The following is a 16,043-nucleotide window of genomic DNA, read 5'->3' as shown; positions in this document are numbered from 1 at the left end:
TGACTGTTAAGATTGTGAATCTAATATATATATATATATATATATATATATATATATATATATATATATATATATATGTATTCAAATATATGTAAACAGACATACCCCATCAGGGGTATTTTGGTCATTTCACATTATAATAGTGGTCAGCCCATAGGGGCTGACATTGTTCCATTTTAATTTTTTTTTTTTTTGCAATTTATTTTTTAGTTTTGGAACACATGACTGATGGGACAGCTCCAACTAGCTGTTGGAGCTGCTCCCAACAGTCACAAATGTGATGTTGCCCCCACTCTCCCTCTCTTGTTATAAATAGGGGTTCTGCCCTTGTATCCTCCAATGCTTTCTCAAGCAATTTTGCAATGCAAAAGCATATATTTTTTATTCTCGTGGCCCTTGCGTGGGTGATGTGCAAGGACCCATAAGTGGTCCTTTGTAATTTGGTTGTGTTCTTGTAAACCCATAAGAGGCACTCATTTGCTTTTGTTCATATTTCATTACATGGTATCAAAGTCTTGGAGTTCTTGGGTCATGATTCATTCGGAAAGGCCAAGAGGAGGATTGTGAGATTGGTGGAGCATCGGTTTGTGGGATCGTTGCATTGGGAAGCACACCATCAAAGTTCTCTTCAACAAGTTTTTTTTGCTATCTTCTCTCTTCACTTTTCTCTCTATCTCTCATTATTGTAAAAATGGAGGATGAAAGAGAAGTCATTGTCTCTATTCCCGTAAGACTAAATGATACTAACTATGTGATGTGGACATCCATAATAAAACATAAAATATGAGAAAAGGATCTATGGGGTTTGGTTGATGGCACTGAAAGATAGCTTAAACTTATTCTCACCAAGATGAAAAATGGAAAGGAAGTGTCTCTTTAAGGTGAAGAGATGTCTAAGGTCGTCACCGAATACGAGAAAAAATGGGAAGAATGTAGAATGGGTAATTCCAAGATAATTGGATGGCTCATCAATAATGTTGACATCAAAAAATGTTCTAGCTTAGCAAAATTTGGTTTTGCTAGTGATGCATGGAAGTAACTTAAAGATATGTATAGTCTAAAGGATATAGCTCACATATGGAATATGCAAAATAAGGTGAGAACTATGCCCTAGGGAAAGATGAGCATTAGAAAATATTACAATGCACTTTCTTCTGGGATGAATTGGCACTCCTAGAGCCAAAGTGGCATTGCCCCCAAGATGTAGAACTCTGTGAAAAACAAATTACAACATAGCATTTCTACTAATTTGTTAATGGGCTTAGACCCGAATTTGAAGGGACCAAATTGACACTTCTTCATAGAGGGAGTGTACCTACCATAGTTAAAACGCTTAAAGAATTAACTATGGAGGAAAATAGGTTGAAAAATTCTTCTTCTTCTAAAGAGAAAGAATTCGTGCTATGTCGAGGCCCGAAAATCGCACAAGGGCTTATAAGCCCCCTCACGTTAAAAAAAGTAATGAAAATGAAAAAAATTTCAATGATTATGGAAGGAGCCAAAACGATAAAAGAGGCGACCATGAATACAAAAAGAGTGGCAAATTAATATGTTAGCATTGCTATTAGTCGGGTCATATCAAGCCCTTTTGCCCTAAAAAGAGAGAAGATCAAAGAGATAATAAGAAGGCTTTGGTGGGACCATCTCTTGAAAGAAATAATGTAGATGACTCCAAAAGCATTAGCTCATTATCTTTGGCACAACTCATGGAGGCACTACAAATAATGTTAAAAAAAGCAATCTTCTTATCTCTCGAGCGCGGCCATATCCACATGCATTGACCCCGATAAGACTTTTTGTATTCTTGATCCCGGTGCTTCTTTTCATATAACCCCAAATGAGTCCACATTATTCGAATGCCATATTAACCCAAATGATTCTTATGTTTCAACCATCGATGAAACTTCTTTAAAAATCAAAAGTTTTGGGACTTTACAAAAACATCAAATTTTTTTTGTACCCAATATTAGAATAGCACCAAAATTAAATTTAAACCTCTTATTTGTTTCCCAAATTGCGGATCATGGATGCAAAATCTTGTTTTTGTCTAATGATTGTTTGATACAGGATCTCCAGTCCGAGAAGCCGATTGGGCGGGGCCATAGAAGAGGAGATCTCTACATTATGAACAATCTTGAATTATCAAAACATATTTTTTGTAATTTTGTAAAAAAGAAAGATATAGAAAATTGGCACAAAAGACTAGGATACCATAGTGTGTCAAAATCAAGGTTGCCAGACCATGAAGCAGAAGCGGAAAACGATACGGGAAGCAGAAGCGAGAATCGATGCATTTTAAAATTCATAATAAGTGGGAGGCAAGGAATAAAAAAAGGAAATATAAGAATTGAAAGAGAATCAAAATGAAACACAAATAAAAACTAAAATAAAAGTGACTAATATTAAATTTTATGATTTTTTAGTGTAAGAATTAAATTTTTGACAAAATCTAAAAATCATGACTACCAATTTAGAGAAAGCATATGGAAGTGAGTGAGAAGAGTGAGGGACAAACACATAAAAACATGAAAAGTTGAGTAAGAGAACATATAAGAAAAATAGATGAAGTATGTGGAAAGCATAGGAAAAGCATGGGGGATCGAGGTTCTCATCAAGTTTCGGAAGCGAGGACTATCACGCTTCCGAAGCGAGTTTCCGGGAAGTGAGCTTCCCACTTATCTAAGAAGCTTCCGGTAACTTTGGTCAAAATTACACTTGTTTCTATTTCTCACAAATTATAAAGAAAGGGATTTTGTTTATAAAGATTGCTTTCTTGGTAAAATAAAATTGCTACCTTTTGGGTCTAGTCATTTTATATCAAAGAAATCATTTAAGTTAGTACATTCAGATGTATGGGGACCGACTCCGATTATATCCAAAGGAGGAGTATCATATTATGTTATTTTTATGGATGATTATAGTAGACACTCTTTGATATATTTTCTTAAACACAAATCTAAAGTATTTGATTGCTTTCAAAAATTTCACTGTTATACAAAGACTCAATTTCAAACAAATATTAAAATATTTAGAACTGGTTTCAGAGGAGAATTTGTATCAAAGGACTTAAAAAACTATCATGAATTACATGGGATCATTCACCAAAAAATCATGTTCTTATACGCATCAACAAAATGGACTAGCCCAAATGAAGCATAGGCATATTGTTGAGACTACTAGAACACTTCCTATATGAAGAAATGTTCCAAAAAAAATTTAGGCCGAAGTCGCTCTTGCGGCAGTTTATTTGATAAATAGAATACCATAAAAATTTATCGAAAACATTTCTCCCATTGAAAAATTATTTAAAATACCTCCCGATTACAAAAGATTGAGTCTTTGGTTGTAAATGCTTTGTCCTTATCAACAAAAATGATAAACTTTCTACGAAAGTTGTTCCCTATGTTTTCCTAGACTATGTCGAAAATAAAAAAGGATATAGATGTTATAAAATTAAAAGGAACAAGCTATATGTCTCAAGAAATGTCACTTTTCTTGAAAACAAAAATGGATTTGGTAAAGATAAAATTCAAAAGCATTATGACTATTCATTTCTTTTTTACCTTGGCAACCAGCATGTGAGTTGTAATAATGTTCATGATGTGCAAGAGAGTGACAATGAGGACACTCATGATGCACATGGGAATGAGATGAGGGTCTTGATAATATAGACCAACCTCTGAAATTCAAATCTACACTACCATCCTCCATGTGCTTTAGAAAGATTCTCAAAATCAAGATATAGATTCCTTTAGTGTTAGAAGATACATGAGAATTTGAAAGGCTCCTGGTAGATTTGTATCTTATGATTTTATTGAACCCAAATATAGACATGTCTAATGGCTATACACTCGTATGTAGAACTCTCGTCTTACCATGATGCTAAAAATCATCAAGAATGGATTAGAACAATGAATGATGAATTGGAAGCTTTAGAAAATGCAAAAACTTGAAAAATCCAAACATTACCCAAAGAAAAGAAAACTATACGATGTAGATGGGCTTATAAGATTAAAACCAGTGTTATTAGAAACGCGCCTCAAGGCGCAAAAAGCACGCATCGCCTCAAGGCGAGGGTATTTATGCCTTGAGGCACAGGCATAAGGTGCAAAAGCCCTGAGGCGCATGCCTCAATGCGAGGCGCGCCTCAAGGTGAGGTGTACGCGCCTCACCTTGTTTTGGTCAAATGGGGTCGCTATCCAAATCTACTGCATCAGCGAGCTCCAAAACGTCGACACCATAGGAAACATCGGCAATGGCCTCATCGTTCCGAGTGTAGAGAACGACGACCTGGTTGTTCCTGCTACTGAGATTATGCAGATGGATCTAGATCGGTCGATGGTTGTCGACAACAAAAACCCGAGCGAGCGGCCCCAGATTTAGAATCCACCGCAGGTCATGGTGGCACCCCCAATTAATCAAGAGGATGGAGATTGGTTGATCATCAGATCGGGTCTGATCCATAAGAAACCGCGCCGGGGGGAGCCCCCGGACCCCCCTACTGCAAGGGCAAAAACTCTGAATCAGGCTCAACAACTCATCATTTAGACGAACCGACGTACCTTGAAATCTGAAGAAGGGTTTAAGGGAGAAGGAAATGATTTTTCGGTTCTTCCTCAGTAGAAGAATGGCGAGTAGCCGAGACCCACAGAGAGAGAGGGATTTTATTTGGATTTTGATAACACTTATGCTTCGGTTTTGCGTCAGTTAACTTCATTACTTGCTGAAATTGGATTGAACACAGAAGGGGCCCATGCTTTCTCTACTACATATGGCTATTCTCTGGATATTTTTTTAGCTCTATTTTTTTTCCTGCAAATGCAGCAAGAGATCAATTTAATTGAAGAGAATTTTGGTTTCTAATGTATGAAAAACAACATAAATAAGAAGATCTCATGCTGTGAGAGAATTTTGGTTTCTTAGATACTTAATTAGATCAAGTTGTTGCATTAATGTTACTTTTACATGTTAATCTCAGATTTTTTTAGTATTTATTTGAGATTTTTTATTTCTTGTTGGTTGTTGCTTCATCAATAAAGAATTTTTTATTTATTTATAATTTTAGATATTTTTATAGTTTTTTTTAAGTTTTCAAAAAAAAATATTTAGGCTTACGCTTTACACCTCACCTCAGATTTTGGTGGAGCGCCTCGCTACGCCTCAACGCTTTTCACAACACTGATTAAAACTAAAAGTAATGGGATATTAGAAAGATATAAAGTCAGACTAGTAGCCAAAGATATAGTCAAGAATATGGAATAGACTATGATGAGACATTTGTTTCAGTCGCTTGAATGACTACTGTTAGAACTCTTATTTCTATAGCATCAATGCCCATTTTTCAAATGAATGTAAAAAATACATTTTTCAATGGCAATCTCAATGAGAAAATTTACAATGATCCCCCACCAGAATCAAGTTTAGCACATGAAAAAATTCTTCGGTTACGAAAAGCTTTGTAAGACCTAAACAAAAGGCTTGATATGATCAATTTAGTAGTGTGATAACACAACTTAGTTTTAAATCCTGTTATACTGCATTGTTAAGTCTTCTAATGCAGAAATGGTGATATTCTCTACGTTGATGATATGATTATCACAGGACGTGATAAGATACAACTTTGATACAGCAAACCTTAGTTTTTTAAGGTACTTTCGTGGAATAGAAATGTCCTACTCACTTTGTGGTTACTTGTTATCACAGACTAAGTATGCAGAAAAATGAGTTGACACTCCAGAGGTCATCAATGCAAAAATAAAGAAAGATGATGGAGAACCTCTGAAGGATCAAACTCCATATAGGCAAATGATTGGAACTTTATCTTATTTGTCTATTACTCGTCCTGATATTTTTAATGTTATGCATTCTGTTAGTCAATTTCAGCATGCTCCCACTACAGTACATATGAGTGATATAATAAGAATCATTAGATACACTAAAAATTCTATTAATTATGGGTTATTTTTTTCATCATCTTCCTCGTTATAAGTTAATGCATATTCTGATTCTGATTGGGGAGGGGATGTGAATGATAAACGAACAACCACTAGTTCGTGTGTTTGTGTAGGTGATTCTCTAATTTCATGAAGATGCAAAAAGCAGAGTACCGGATCATGGAAACAACTACTTCTGAGTTAAGACAATTGTTAGAAGACTTGGAAGTTCACATTCCAAAACTCTCGAGATTATGTTGTGACAACAAGAGTGCAGTATACATTGCAAGCAATCATATATTTCATGAAAGGATCAACAAATTGAAATGGATTGAAACTATGTTCGTGAGAAATTTTTGAAGAAGACCATCACGTTGTCATCTTACTATCAGCTAACAGACTTCTTCACTAAAGCGCTTCTGCCATCTAAATTTCACTTTCTACTTGGCAAACTCTCGATTGTCACACCGTGAGTTTGAGGGGAGGTGTTAAGAATTTGTATCTAATATATATATATTCAGGTGTAACGACCCCAGATTGACTATAGAAAAAATGCGAAAAAAATTTTTAGCAATTACAAAAAGCCCCCAAGGACCAAGGGCGCATTACAAATTTAATATTCCCGTTTCATCAACCATTTCAAACATAGAGTCAATTTAAATTACGAATTGAACTTTATTTATTTAATCAAATAAGTCGAGAGAGTTCATAAATTCAAAATTAACTCTATTTCATCCTGTGCACATCAGAACCCGGACCACCAAATCATAAACCTCGAGTCCTCCAACCAACCAGCCCCTCTCATCACTGAGTCTCGGTGCCTGAAAAACATTTTTAGAAAACGGGTAAGAACCGAAGTTCTCGTACGAGATCCTCTAAAAATCCAACATTAAGGAAATATCACAAACTAAATCGAGCACAAGTTTAAGAGAAAATTATAGGCAATAAATCATCGGAACTTACTTAGCACTTAAGCAGTTCAAGCAAGCATACAACAATTTCATGCTAAATCAACATTCAAGAAAGCATGAAATTAATGTTAAACATTTAGGGATGCATGAATAACTTTTTAAGTTAATTATCATAATTGCTTTTGTATGCAAGTCCCTATTTAATGCACAAAAATTTAGTTTTCACTTTCTTACCAACCCACGGATACTCAAAACGAGTGAAGTTCCCGAAGTTCAATGCAGTTTTCAGTCATAGCTTAACACACAATTTGTATTTTAATTACTGGATTTCACATTTGTTCCCCGACCGATATCAGGAATCCTCACCATCCATCGGAACATTAGGAATCCTCACTTAATGCCGAAATATCAATGAAAATCCACAACCATTGATGTCACTTTCTTGGTATACCAATAACTACAACTGAGTCAATAACAACACCCCAAGCAAAGTGGCAGAAAGTTCCCTACAACTGTAGGCGGGAACATGAACCACACATCGAGTTCTTAGGAACAACAATTGCACATGGCGTTTAGTATCCTCACGATCTCCCATAACCTATGTCACATGGGTGCGGGTGCGGGCGCGGGCGCGGGTGCGGGCGCGGGCGCGGGTGCGGGTGCGGGTGCGGGGATTCGGCACTTCCAAAAAACCCGGGTGCGGGGGTGCGGCAGGGGCAAAAATGTCAATATATATATATATATATATATATATATATATATATATGGGATCGGGATTCCCCTCCCTTACGAATCTATTTTTTTTTTTTAAAAGCAGTTGTCTGCTGCTTTTTTAAAAAAAAAATAGAGCAGCTGTCAGCTGTTGCTGTCAGCATCTGTCTGTCAGCTGCTGTCAGCAGCTGACAGACAGCTGCTGTCAGCCAGCTGACAGAGCTGCTTTTTTAAAAAAAGAATAGCAGTTGACAGCTGCTGTCACAGCTGACAGACAGCTGCTGTCAACAGTTTTTTTTTTTTTTTAAAAATTCGCAGCATAGGTGATAGGGCAAATTTTTTAAAAAAAAAATCCAAAAAAAAAATGGACTTAAATGATCCTGGGTGCGGTCAACGCACCCAGGATCATTTGACCGCACCCGGTACCGCACCCGCGTCGAGTCGAGTCGACGCGGGTGCGGCACCCTGCTAGCCGAATCCCTGTGACATAGCCCATAACTGTCATCCAAGGTTCTCACCATTTCAAAGGGACACCACGAAAGAAAAATTATTACATTGTTTGGTCTTTTTTACCATCTTAATTAATTCAGAGTTATTTATACAAAAACAATTATACAAATCAACATGCAATAACAAATTCAGGCCCTTGCCCTATCAATTCAACAATATAATAATTCAAAAACCAACGTTTCATAAATCATTATACAATGCATAAACAATTTCACTAACTAATGAGCAACACATGCTCATCACCTCCAAAGGCCCAACAGTGGTTGAGACACAACCACTAATCAATAATCATTTATGACATTGCAAAATTTCAGTGAACATAAATCACACAGATATACAAACTTATGTTCACAATTCACAACATCAATGCATATTCATGGCCAATGAATGAATGCACTTTTATCAGATTTATCACATAACACTCAAATCTTTAAAACCGACCAGTTTCAGCATCTATTCATCTCAGATTTAATTAAATATCCAAAACCGATCAGATTTCACAATTTCAATAGAAATCAGATTTTTATCAGGTTTTAAAAATATGCAGATTATAAGAACTTCAAGAATATCAGATTTTCAATTTGATTTTCTGCAAGTATTGACTGCAGCACCAATGCACATCCACAACACATGGACGAATGCACATTAGACCAAGCATATATGTATGTACATATCGTTACTGCAATCAAAAATCGGATTGCATACTGATCTCTCTCTCTCTCTCTCTCTCTCTCTCTCTCTCTCTCTCTCTCTCTCTCTCTCTCTCTCTCTCTCTCTCTCTCTCTATATATATATATATATATATATATATATATATACAGCAGTCCAAAACCAGATTGCGTCCAGATCTGTATATATACATGTGACAGTGATATACATGTACAACATGCTTGAAGCTACTGCATATAGGTGAGCAGCAATATGTACACCACATACCTATTGTTGTTGCATATATATATATATGCAGCAATATGCATACCACATGCTAATGAGCAGCGATATGCTAACAGCATGCTCACTGTCGCTGCACATATATGAGCAGTGATATGCTAATATCATGTTCGCTGTCGCTGCACATATATGAACAGCATTATGACAGCGTCACTGTCTTGGCAAGTTGGCATGTATATATATAACAGCAGCGATATGACAATTGTCTCTGTCACTGCATGTATATATTTATGTGAGCAGCGGCATGACGGTTTATCAATACTGATTCATTCACTGATACAGAAAGGTACCAAAACTTGCATGCAATGGCGAAGCCAGAAATTTAAAGTAGAGTGAGCACAAATGCACTATATATATATACCAAATAACATGTTTTAAAAAAATAGTTATTTTAAAGTGTACTTTTTGCAATTGAGATCATCGATTTTTTATATTTGGAAAATAATTTATAATTGGTTCATTGCTGATTAATAAAAAAATTTAACAATTGATAAAAATCATTGATCTCTCATGTATGTTAATTGATAAAAAAATCCCTAATATTTTAACCAAAATCAAGCATTCATTATTCATGGATTCATGCTTAATACTAATTAAAAAAGAAAAACCCTAAAACCACAATTAAACATTCATGCCAATTTAGAAAATCAAACAAAACCCTAATTCCTACAGCATTTATGTTAATTGATAAAAAAACAAAACCCAAAATATTATACTAAAATCAAGCATTTATTATTCATGCATTCATGCCTAATGATAATTAAAGAAAAACACAAAACCCTTAAAACTATAACCAAACATTTATGTCATTATAAAAAAAAACTAAATCAAAACCCTAAATCGTAACAAACATCATTCATAGATATGTTAATTGTAAAAAAAATTAAAATTCTATCCAAAATCAAGCATGCATTTATGGAATCATGTTTAATGTTGACTGAAAAAAACATTTAGAAAAAAACATAATTAAATATTCATGTCATTTGAAAAACCTAAATCCTAACAAAATCAAAGTTTTAGGGGTTTGATAAGTAATAACCTATGTCACATAGGTGCGGGTGCAGTGATGCGGCACTTTAAAAAAACTTGGGTGCGGGGAGGGTGTATATATATATATATTAACAGATTTAAGTTAACACTACGTGTATGTGTGTGCATTTATGTATTCATATATATAGTATAGATAAAAATGGACTAAATTAGGGCTAACTGAATCTACTTTTGGATAGAAATGGACCTCAATGTGGTTGACTTCACCTAGCACAAAGGAAGTTGTATCCAAGTGTCGCACCCTCCTGGGTGCAGGTGCAACGCGGGTGCAGTGCCATGTTAGAAGAGTCTGTGAAATATAGGTAATAACTAAAATCAAGCATTTCATTAATGGAATCTTACTTAATGATAATTGAAAAGAAAAACACAAAAAACCTTAAAACCCTAATTAAACATTCATGTCATTTAGAAAAAATCCAAAATCAATACCCTAAATCCTAAAAAATTCATAGATTTATGCTAACTGACAAAAAAACTCTGATATTCGAATAAAAATCAAGAATTCATTTCATGCCTAATGCTAATTAGAAAACATAAAAAACCCTACAACCCTAATTACACATTCATGCTATTTAAAAATAAAAATTAAATAAAAACCTAAACCCTAACAAACATCATACATTATGATTATTGAAAAAATAACTTAAACCCTTAAAATCAAAACCACATCAAGCATTCATTGATGATTTGTGAAATAATTTGAAAAACATGGGAAGAAGAAGATGATGATGATGACCGAATGGTTAGCCACTAGGGGCATGTGCCGGAGAGAAGGCCGGATGGCTGGACACTGACCAACAGAGTTGGGTGGGTGTGTGGGTGTGTGTGAGAGAGAGAGACTCAAGGGGGCGCTACATAAGCACTGCCAAAGGCGCCCCACTTGCCAGCTGTGGTTGCCGCACAGAAGATGGGCTACAAAGAAAGTTTAGAGAGAGAGAGAGAGAGTAGTCGGGGTCAAATGGGGGCACGTAAGAGAGGTCAGAACAGGTGGTGCCCACCCTAACCCAATCTCTCATCGGGTGGGCAGTCAGGTCAGAGTAGGCACTGCACACGCTGAACCGGCTTTCACTGGGTAAGGGTGGGCATTACCCACCCTCACCTTAACCCCCTATTGGGGGATTTCCTGGTCAGGGTGGGCACATGGCCACCCTGGGCTCAATGTGGCTTCGCCAGTGCTTACATGGTATCAAAGCCATAAAAAGACATCTGCATTGATCTTTCATGCCTTGTTTCCTGTGAAGAGCTCCTGTCATAGGAACAAGAAAAGAGATCAGCATTCAGCCAAGGTTGATAAACTTCTATGGGCCTGTCATCTAAAGAGCCAACCTGCAACTTTCTACCAACCAAATCATGAGCAAAATTCCCTTCATCAAAAACATCATTTCTTGATATCTTAATACACTTGGTTTTGGGATTATAACATCCAAATTCCTTATAATCACAAACATAACTAATGAATCTGCACATGCATGCCTTGTCTTGAAACTTGTTTCTGAAGGAGCTATCAACATGAACACAACATACACAGTCATAGGCAAACAAAAAGTCATAATCCGAATGGCTACCAAATAAAACAAAGTGTGGTGATTTATTTTCCAAAACCTTCATGGGAAACCGATTTATAACATACACGGCTGAGTGAAAAGCTTCAGTCCAAAGCTTGATCGGTGTCTTACTAGCATGTATCATGGTTAACCCACTCTCAACAATATGGCATTGATTCCTCATAGCAATGCCATTTTTTTGGAGTGCGTGTAGGCAAGACACTCTACAATCAAGTCCATTATTTTGCGGAAAAACAATAAACTCCTTCAATGAATATTCACCGCCCCCATCACACTGGAAAGAGATGTCTACGGGCATACATTATGAAGTCGATTATAAATCCTCGATTATGGCTCTAATACCATGATAAATTTATAAAAGCACCAGAATATTCTAGCAAGGAGAAGGAAACACAACAAAGTAGAAGGGGCAGTTCATGGCATGATTAGCAATATGGGACGTGACCTGGGTTTCTCTATTTATATCAAAATATTTTTACATGGACTGAAATACCACTAATAATACACAATAAACAAATACATAAGTTGGAGCAACAATGTAAAACAACAAATACAATGATAAAATACAAACTGGATCGACAAATTACCCAGATCCAAATCACATCTCAATAATGTGTACCCGAACTGACCTGAACCTGAGCCCATCTTGGACCCTAACCCCAAACCGAACCTAACTTGAAGCTAATGTAATTATGAGATTTAAATATAATTATCATTAATAACAATATAATTATCACTAATATAATATGTTTCTTTTATGATAACTTTTCTAACTCTAAAAAGTTAAAAGTTCTAATAAAACTTGCATTAAAACAAACCCACCTAATTATACTCAGATGTAATTGGTACCTGAACCAATTAACCCATACAAGTCTACACAATCTTAGTAATATCTAGACCCAACCAGTACATGAATCAAACTAAGACCCGGTCCATTTGGAACCAACCAGTCTTTTACCTAAACCCATTAACCGATATGGGTCTACAGTTTTCAGCCACACCTGTATACGGAAATGACGATCTTCCACAAAAGCACAAATGCTTGCAACAAGTGTCTATCAAAGACAATTTAATCATAACCCACAAAAGAGTACAAATGAGAAAACTCGAAAGAAAATTAATAAATTTTATTTCATTCACATAAAATGCTTAAAAAGCATTGATACAATGAGAGGGAAGTTACCCTTATTTATATACATGAGAGAGAGGGAGAGACGAGCCTTTAGAAGCCTCCAAAAGAGTCGTTGGAGCTAGTCCAACAGCTCTATTTGTAACCATTGGATTAGCTCCAACGGCTATTCAAAGTTTCAAACTACTTAAAACTTTGACTAGTTTCTAGTTCAATATGAACTAGACAGCCTAAAATACAAAAAATAAATAAAGAAAAAGAAAAATATAAATTATATTATATATATTTATATTTATATTTATATTTATATTTATATGTATATACACCTTTTAACAACCTGAACCTGAACCTAGACCCAAATCAAACTGGGTCAGATTTGTGCTTGTGCCCTTTGTGCGTTGTGTGGGTTCTCAACTTCTCGCTGCTTTATTACACAAAATTGTGTGATGTATAACAGAGGATTGACATTTTTTGCCATCAAAAGTGAGACATCTCAACGTCAAGCCCTCTCTATGGAAACTGCAGGAGCTACTCTCACAGCCGCTGACTTTGAATGGCTAACCCCAAGGACAGAAATACTTAATCCAGCATTATCAAACCGGCATTTGGTTTGTTCTTATACATTTAAAATACATTATTATGCAGATCTTCTTTTGCTATAAAACCTATATAATCACAAGGGAAATATCATTCACAGAGAGAAATGAAACTCATATACTTGGGAGAGCATGGTTTAAAACAGCCTGCCAAATACATAAAGGTAATTCTGCAAATCATCATATCATCTAGTAATTGCACCTAAACATTAATGAACAATGTCAAGGCAATAAACTCCCACATGATTCATGAATCAAAGCATTCAAGAAAATAATGATATTGCACTTATATTTGGGTTACGTACGAACACATCAGTGTTTAACAAAAGAATATGCAATTCATATGCTAATGTGGGTGCCGATTGCATATCCTAGTGCTCTTCCAGAATCAAACATTTACCAAAGAAAAGCACCATCAAATTTTTATGCAATTATAGGCTTCCTGTTTCCAAATTGCATAGATCCAACAAGAAGATGAAATAAATTGTATACTATCAACGGAAGCAAGGGAAGACATGTTACCGATATAAGTTCAACTCAACTTCAACCATGAATTTGGTAAAAGTTACAGTTGCAATGAGTTTAGAATAAAATCAGAGAAAAAGAATAATCAGGAAAGGCAATACTAACTACCTAATTCAAGTGGAAAGAATTTGAAATAAAGAAGGAAATAAAGAGCCATATAAAAAAGGATCCTCCTATGGTATAACCAAATTTAAATGCATGGAAATGAAATATATATTTGATTCCACAAAAGGAGCATACAACCTCCACTTCAAATGAGGCATCAAGACAAACAATCCGAGCTCCAAAGCATGACGCAAACTCTGCAGCTAAATGTGCCTCACAATGCATAACAGTTTTAACAGGAAATGATGGCACACGGTCAAATATCCTCCATAACCTCAACCTCCCTCCAGGATCGGCTGTAAAAATGTGGCTGTACAGTTGATCAATTAGTGAGCACAAGCTTTGGACATTCTAGGTCATTCAAATAGTATACAACATCCAGAGAAAAATAATAACAACCATTCATTTGCTTGTACAATGTCACTTACCTGCATGTCAGTGACTTACACCAATAAATCCCCAGAAGCTGCCTCTCTCGCTCTGCCATCCAATAATAACTCAAAGCAACTTTAGGGGCAGAGGATCCATAGATGATTTTGACAACTGTTGCATTTCCTTTACCATCTCCAACAGCAATCCAGTCTTCAAAATGCTCAGGGACATTGGTTGAAGACAGTACATCCATACAAATGATAGGCTCTCCTTCAAAGACCTGGATTACTTCAGTCCAGTTCACGTTTCCAATAACAGAAATATTAACATGGTACAAGTAGCCATGATTTGTAGCAACATAAAGACTGTCTTCTCGAGCGAAATGCAAGCACCTTACATATTCACTTTTGCTGCCACACAGTTCATTAAGAGCTATTTTAAGCAACAAAATTTGAAATCATAAAAGAACACAATCATAATTTATCATTATTTGCACAACCAAGGTGTGGGCAGATGCAACAAAAGGAATTACTTCTAGACTAGAAAGAGTGATACAAAATAAATAAATTGTACACTCCAAACCATTTGATAATACAGAGCCAACTGTGTGTGTATACACGTGGCACAGTTCGAGTCTTGATGGAAGAGATCGAACATGGGAATAATAAGCAAACAAAGAAAGTTCACCTTCCTTTTTCCATATTTTGATAGAGGGGGATGGATAAAGTGGACAAAACAAATACACATTTCAACTCAAACTTTTTCCATCTCGAAGGTGAGGAAAAGAGTTGAAAGCGCTCCTAACCCCACAATCTTTTTGTCAAGGAAAGGACAGTTGCTTCTTTTTTGGGTGAGGTGTGTGTGTTGGGTGATCATTATCCCATCCTGGTGCCACCCTAGCCATGCGTGCAAATGACGCATAAGATTGTAATCTATAGTCTGTCATATATATAGGAAAATACTGGCTCACTCTAATGTACCGCACTCTCTAGTTGAAACACATAGGTGCAAGCATTACTTGATAAATTTGACCCCACATATGATTCAACATGGTTCATTTATTAGGAAATGCACTTCAAATTGAGTGGTTTGATCACGATTTTAACAATCGTAAAATTTTGACACATCGCTGACCATTGAATTCTAAAGCCCTTAAAAATCTGCTTATACACCAATCAGACGATCTAAAACATGTTTTCAACTAAACAAACCATTTAAACCATATCTGAAGGGATTGATTAAAAAAAACAAGAAATTATGAAGGAATGAGGTGTTTCTCCAAGAGGGTACTGTACACTCGAGGGTAGCCATTACTTTCCCATATATAGGGACCATTTTTGCTACAGCCATTTGTAGGTACAAATGCCTCTCTTTTATATTTTCTTTGCATGTCTTTCTTAGTGGGAATTGGCTCGCAGATCATCCAATTACAACACATAGGCAGGCTTTTATTAGGCTTCACAAATCAATGTCCTACAATGTGCAATGCTTTCCCGAGTCATAAATTTGTGTTTTTCTGTCGAAAAAACATGATTCAAAAGCAAATTCCCACTATTTTGGATATGTTGAATCCATCGATTGGATCAAAACAACGTGCACCATGGACATCCACTATAGAGGAAAAATGTTTGTTACAAACTATGTCACATAGGTGTGGGTGCGAAGATGCGGCACTTTAAAAAACT

The 16,043-nt window shown here is 35.9% G+C and overlaps 1 protein-coding gene across 2 annotated transcripts in view; it reads right to left on the bottom strand.

The window, feature by feature from the left end:
• LOC149820937 (Transducin family protein / WD-40 repeat family protein) overlaps positions 1-16,043 on the bottom strand; it is a 188,995-nt gene that overhangs the window by 112,581 nt on the left and 60,371 nt on the right. For both annotated transcript variants that reach the window (XM_089982713.1, XM_089982714.1), the window contains exons 9-10: positions 14,415-14,768; positions 14,125-14,296 (exon numbers count right to left, since the gene is read on the bottom strand). In XM_089982713.1, the coding sequence (XP_089838839.1) occupies positions 14,125-14,296; positions 14,415-14,768 (526 nt within the window). The remainder of the gene's footprint in view (positions 1-14,124; positions 14,297-14,414; positions 14,769-16,043) is intronic.

This window comes from Nuphar pumila, chromosome 12 (genome assembly GCF_984573655.1).
Source record: "Nuphar pumila chromosome 12, dmNupPumi1.hap1.1, whole genome shotgun sequence".
Lineage (NCBI taxonomy): Eukaryota > Viridiplantae > Streptophyta > Magnoliopsida > Nymphaeales > Nymphaeaceae > Nuphar > Nuphar pumila.
This window is presented reverse-complemented; position numbering and strand designations above follow the sequence as displayed.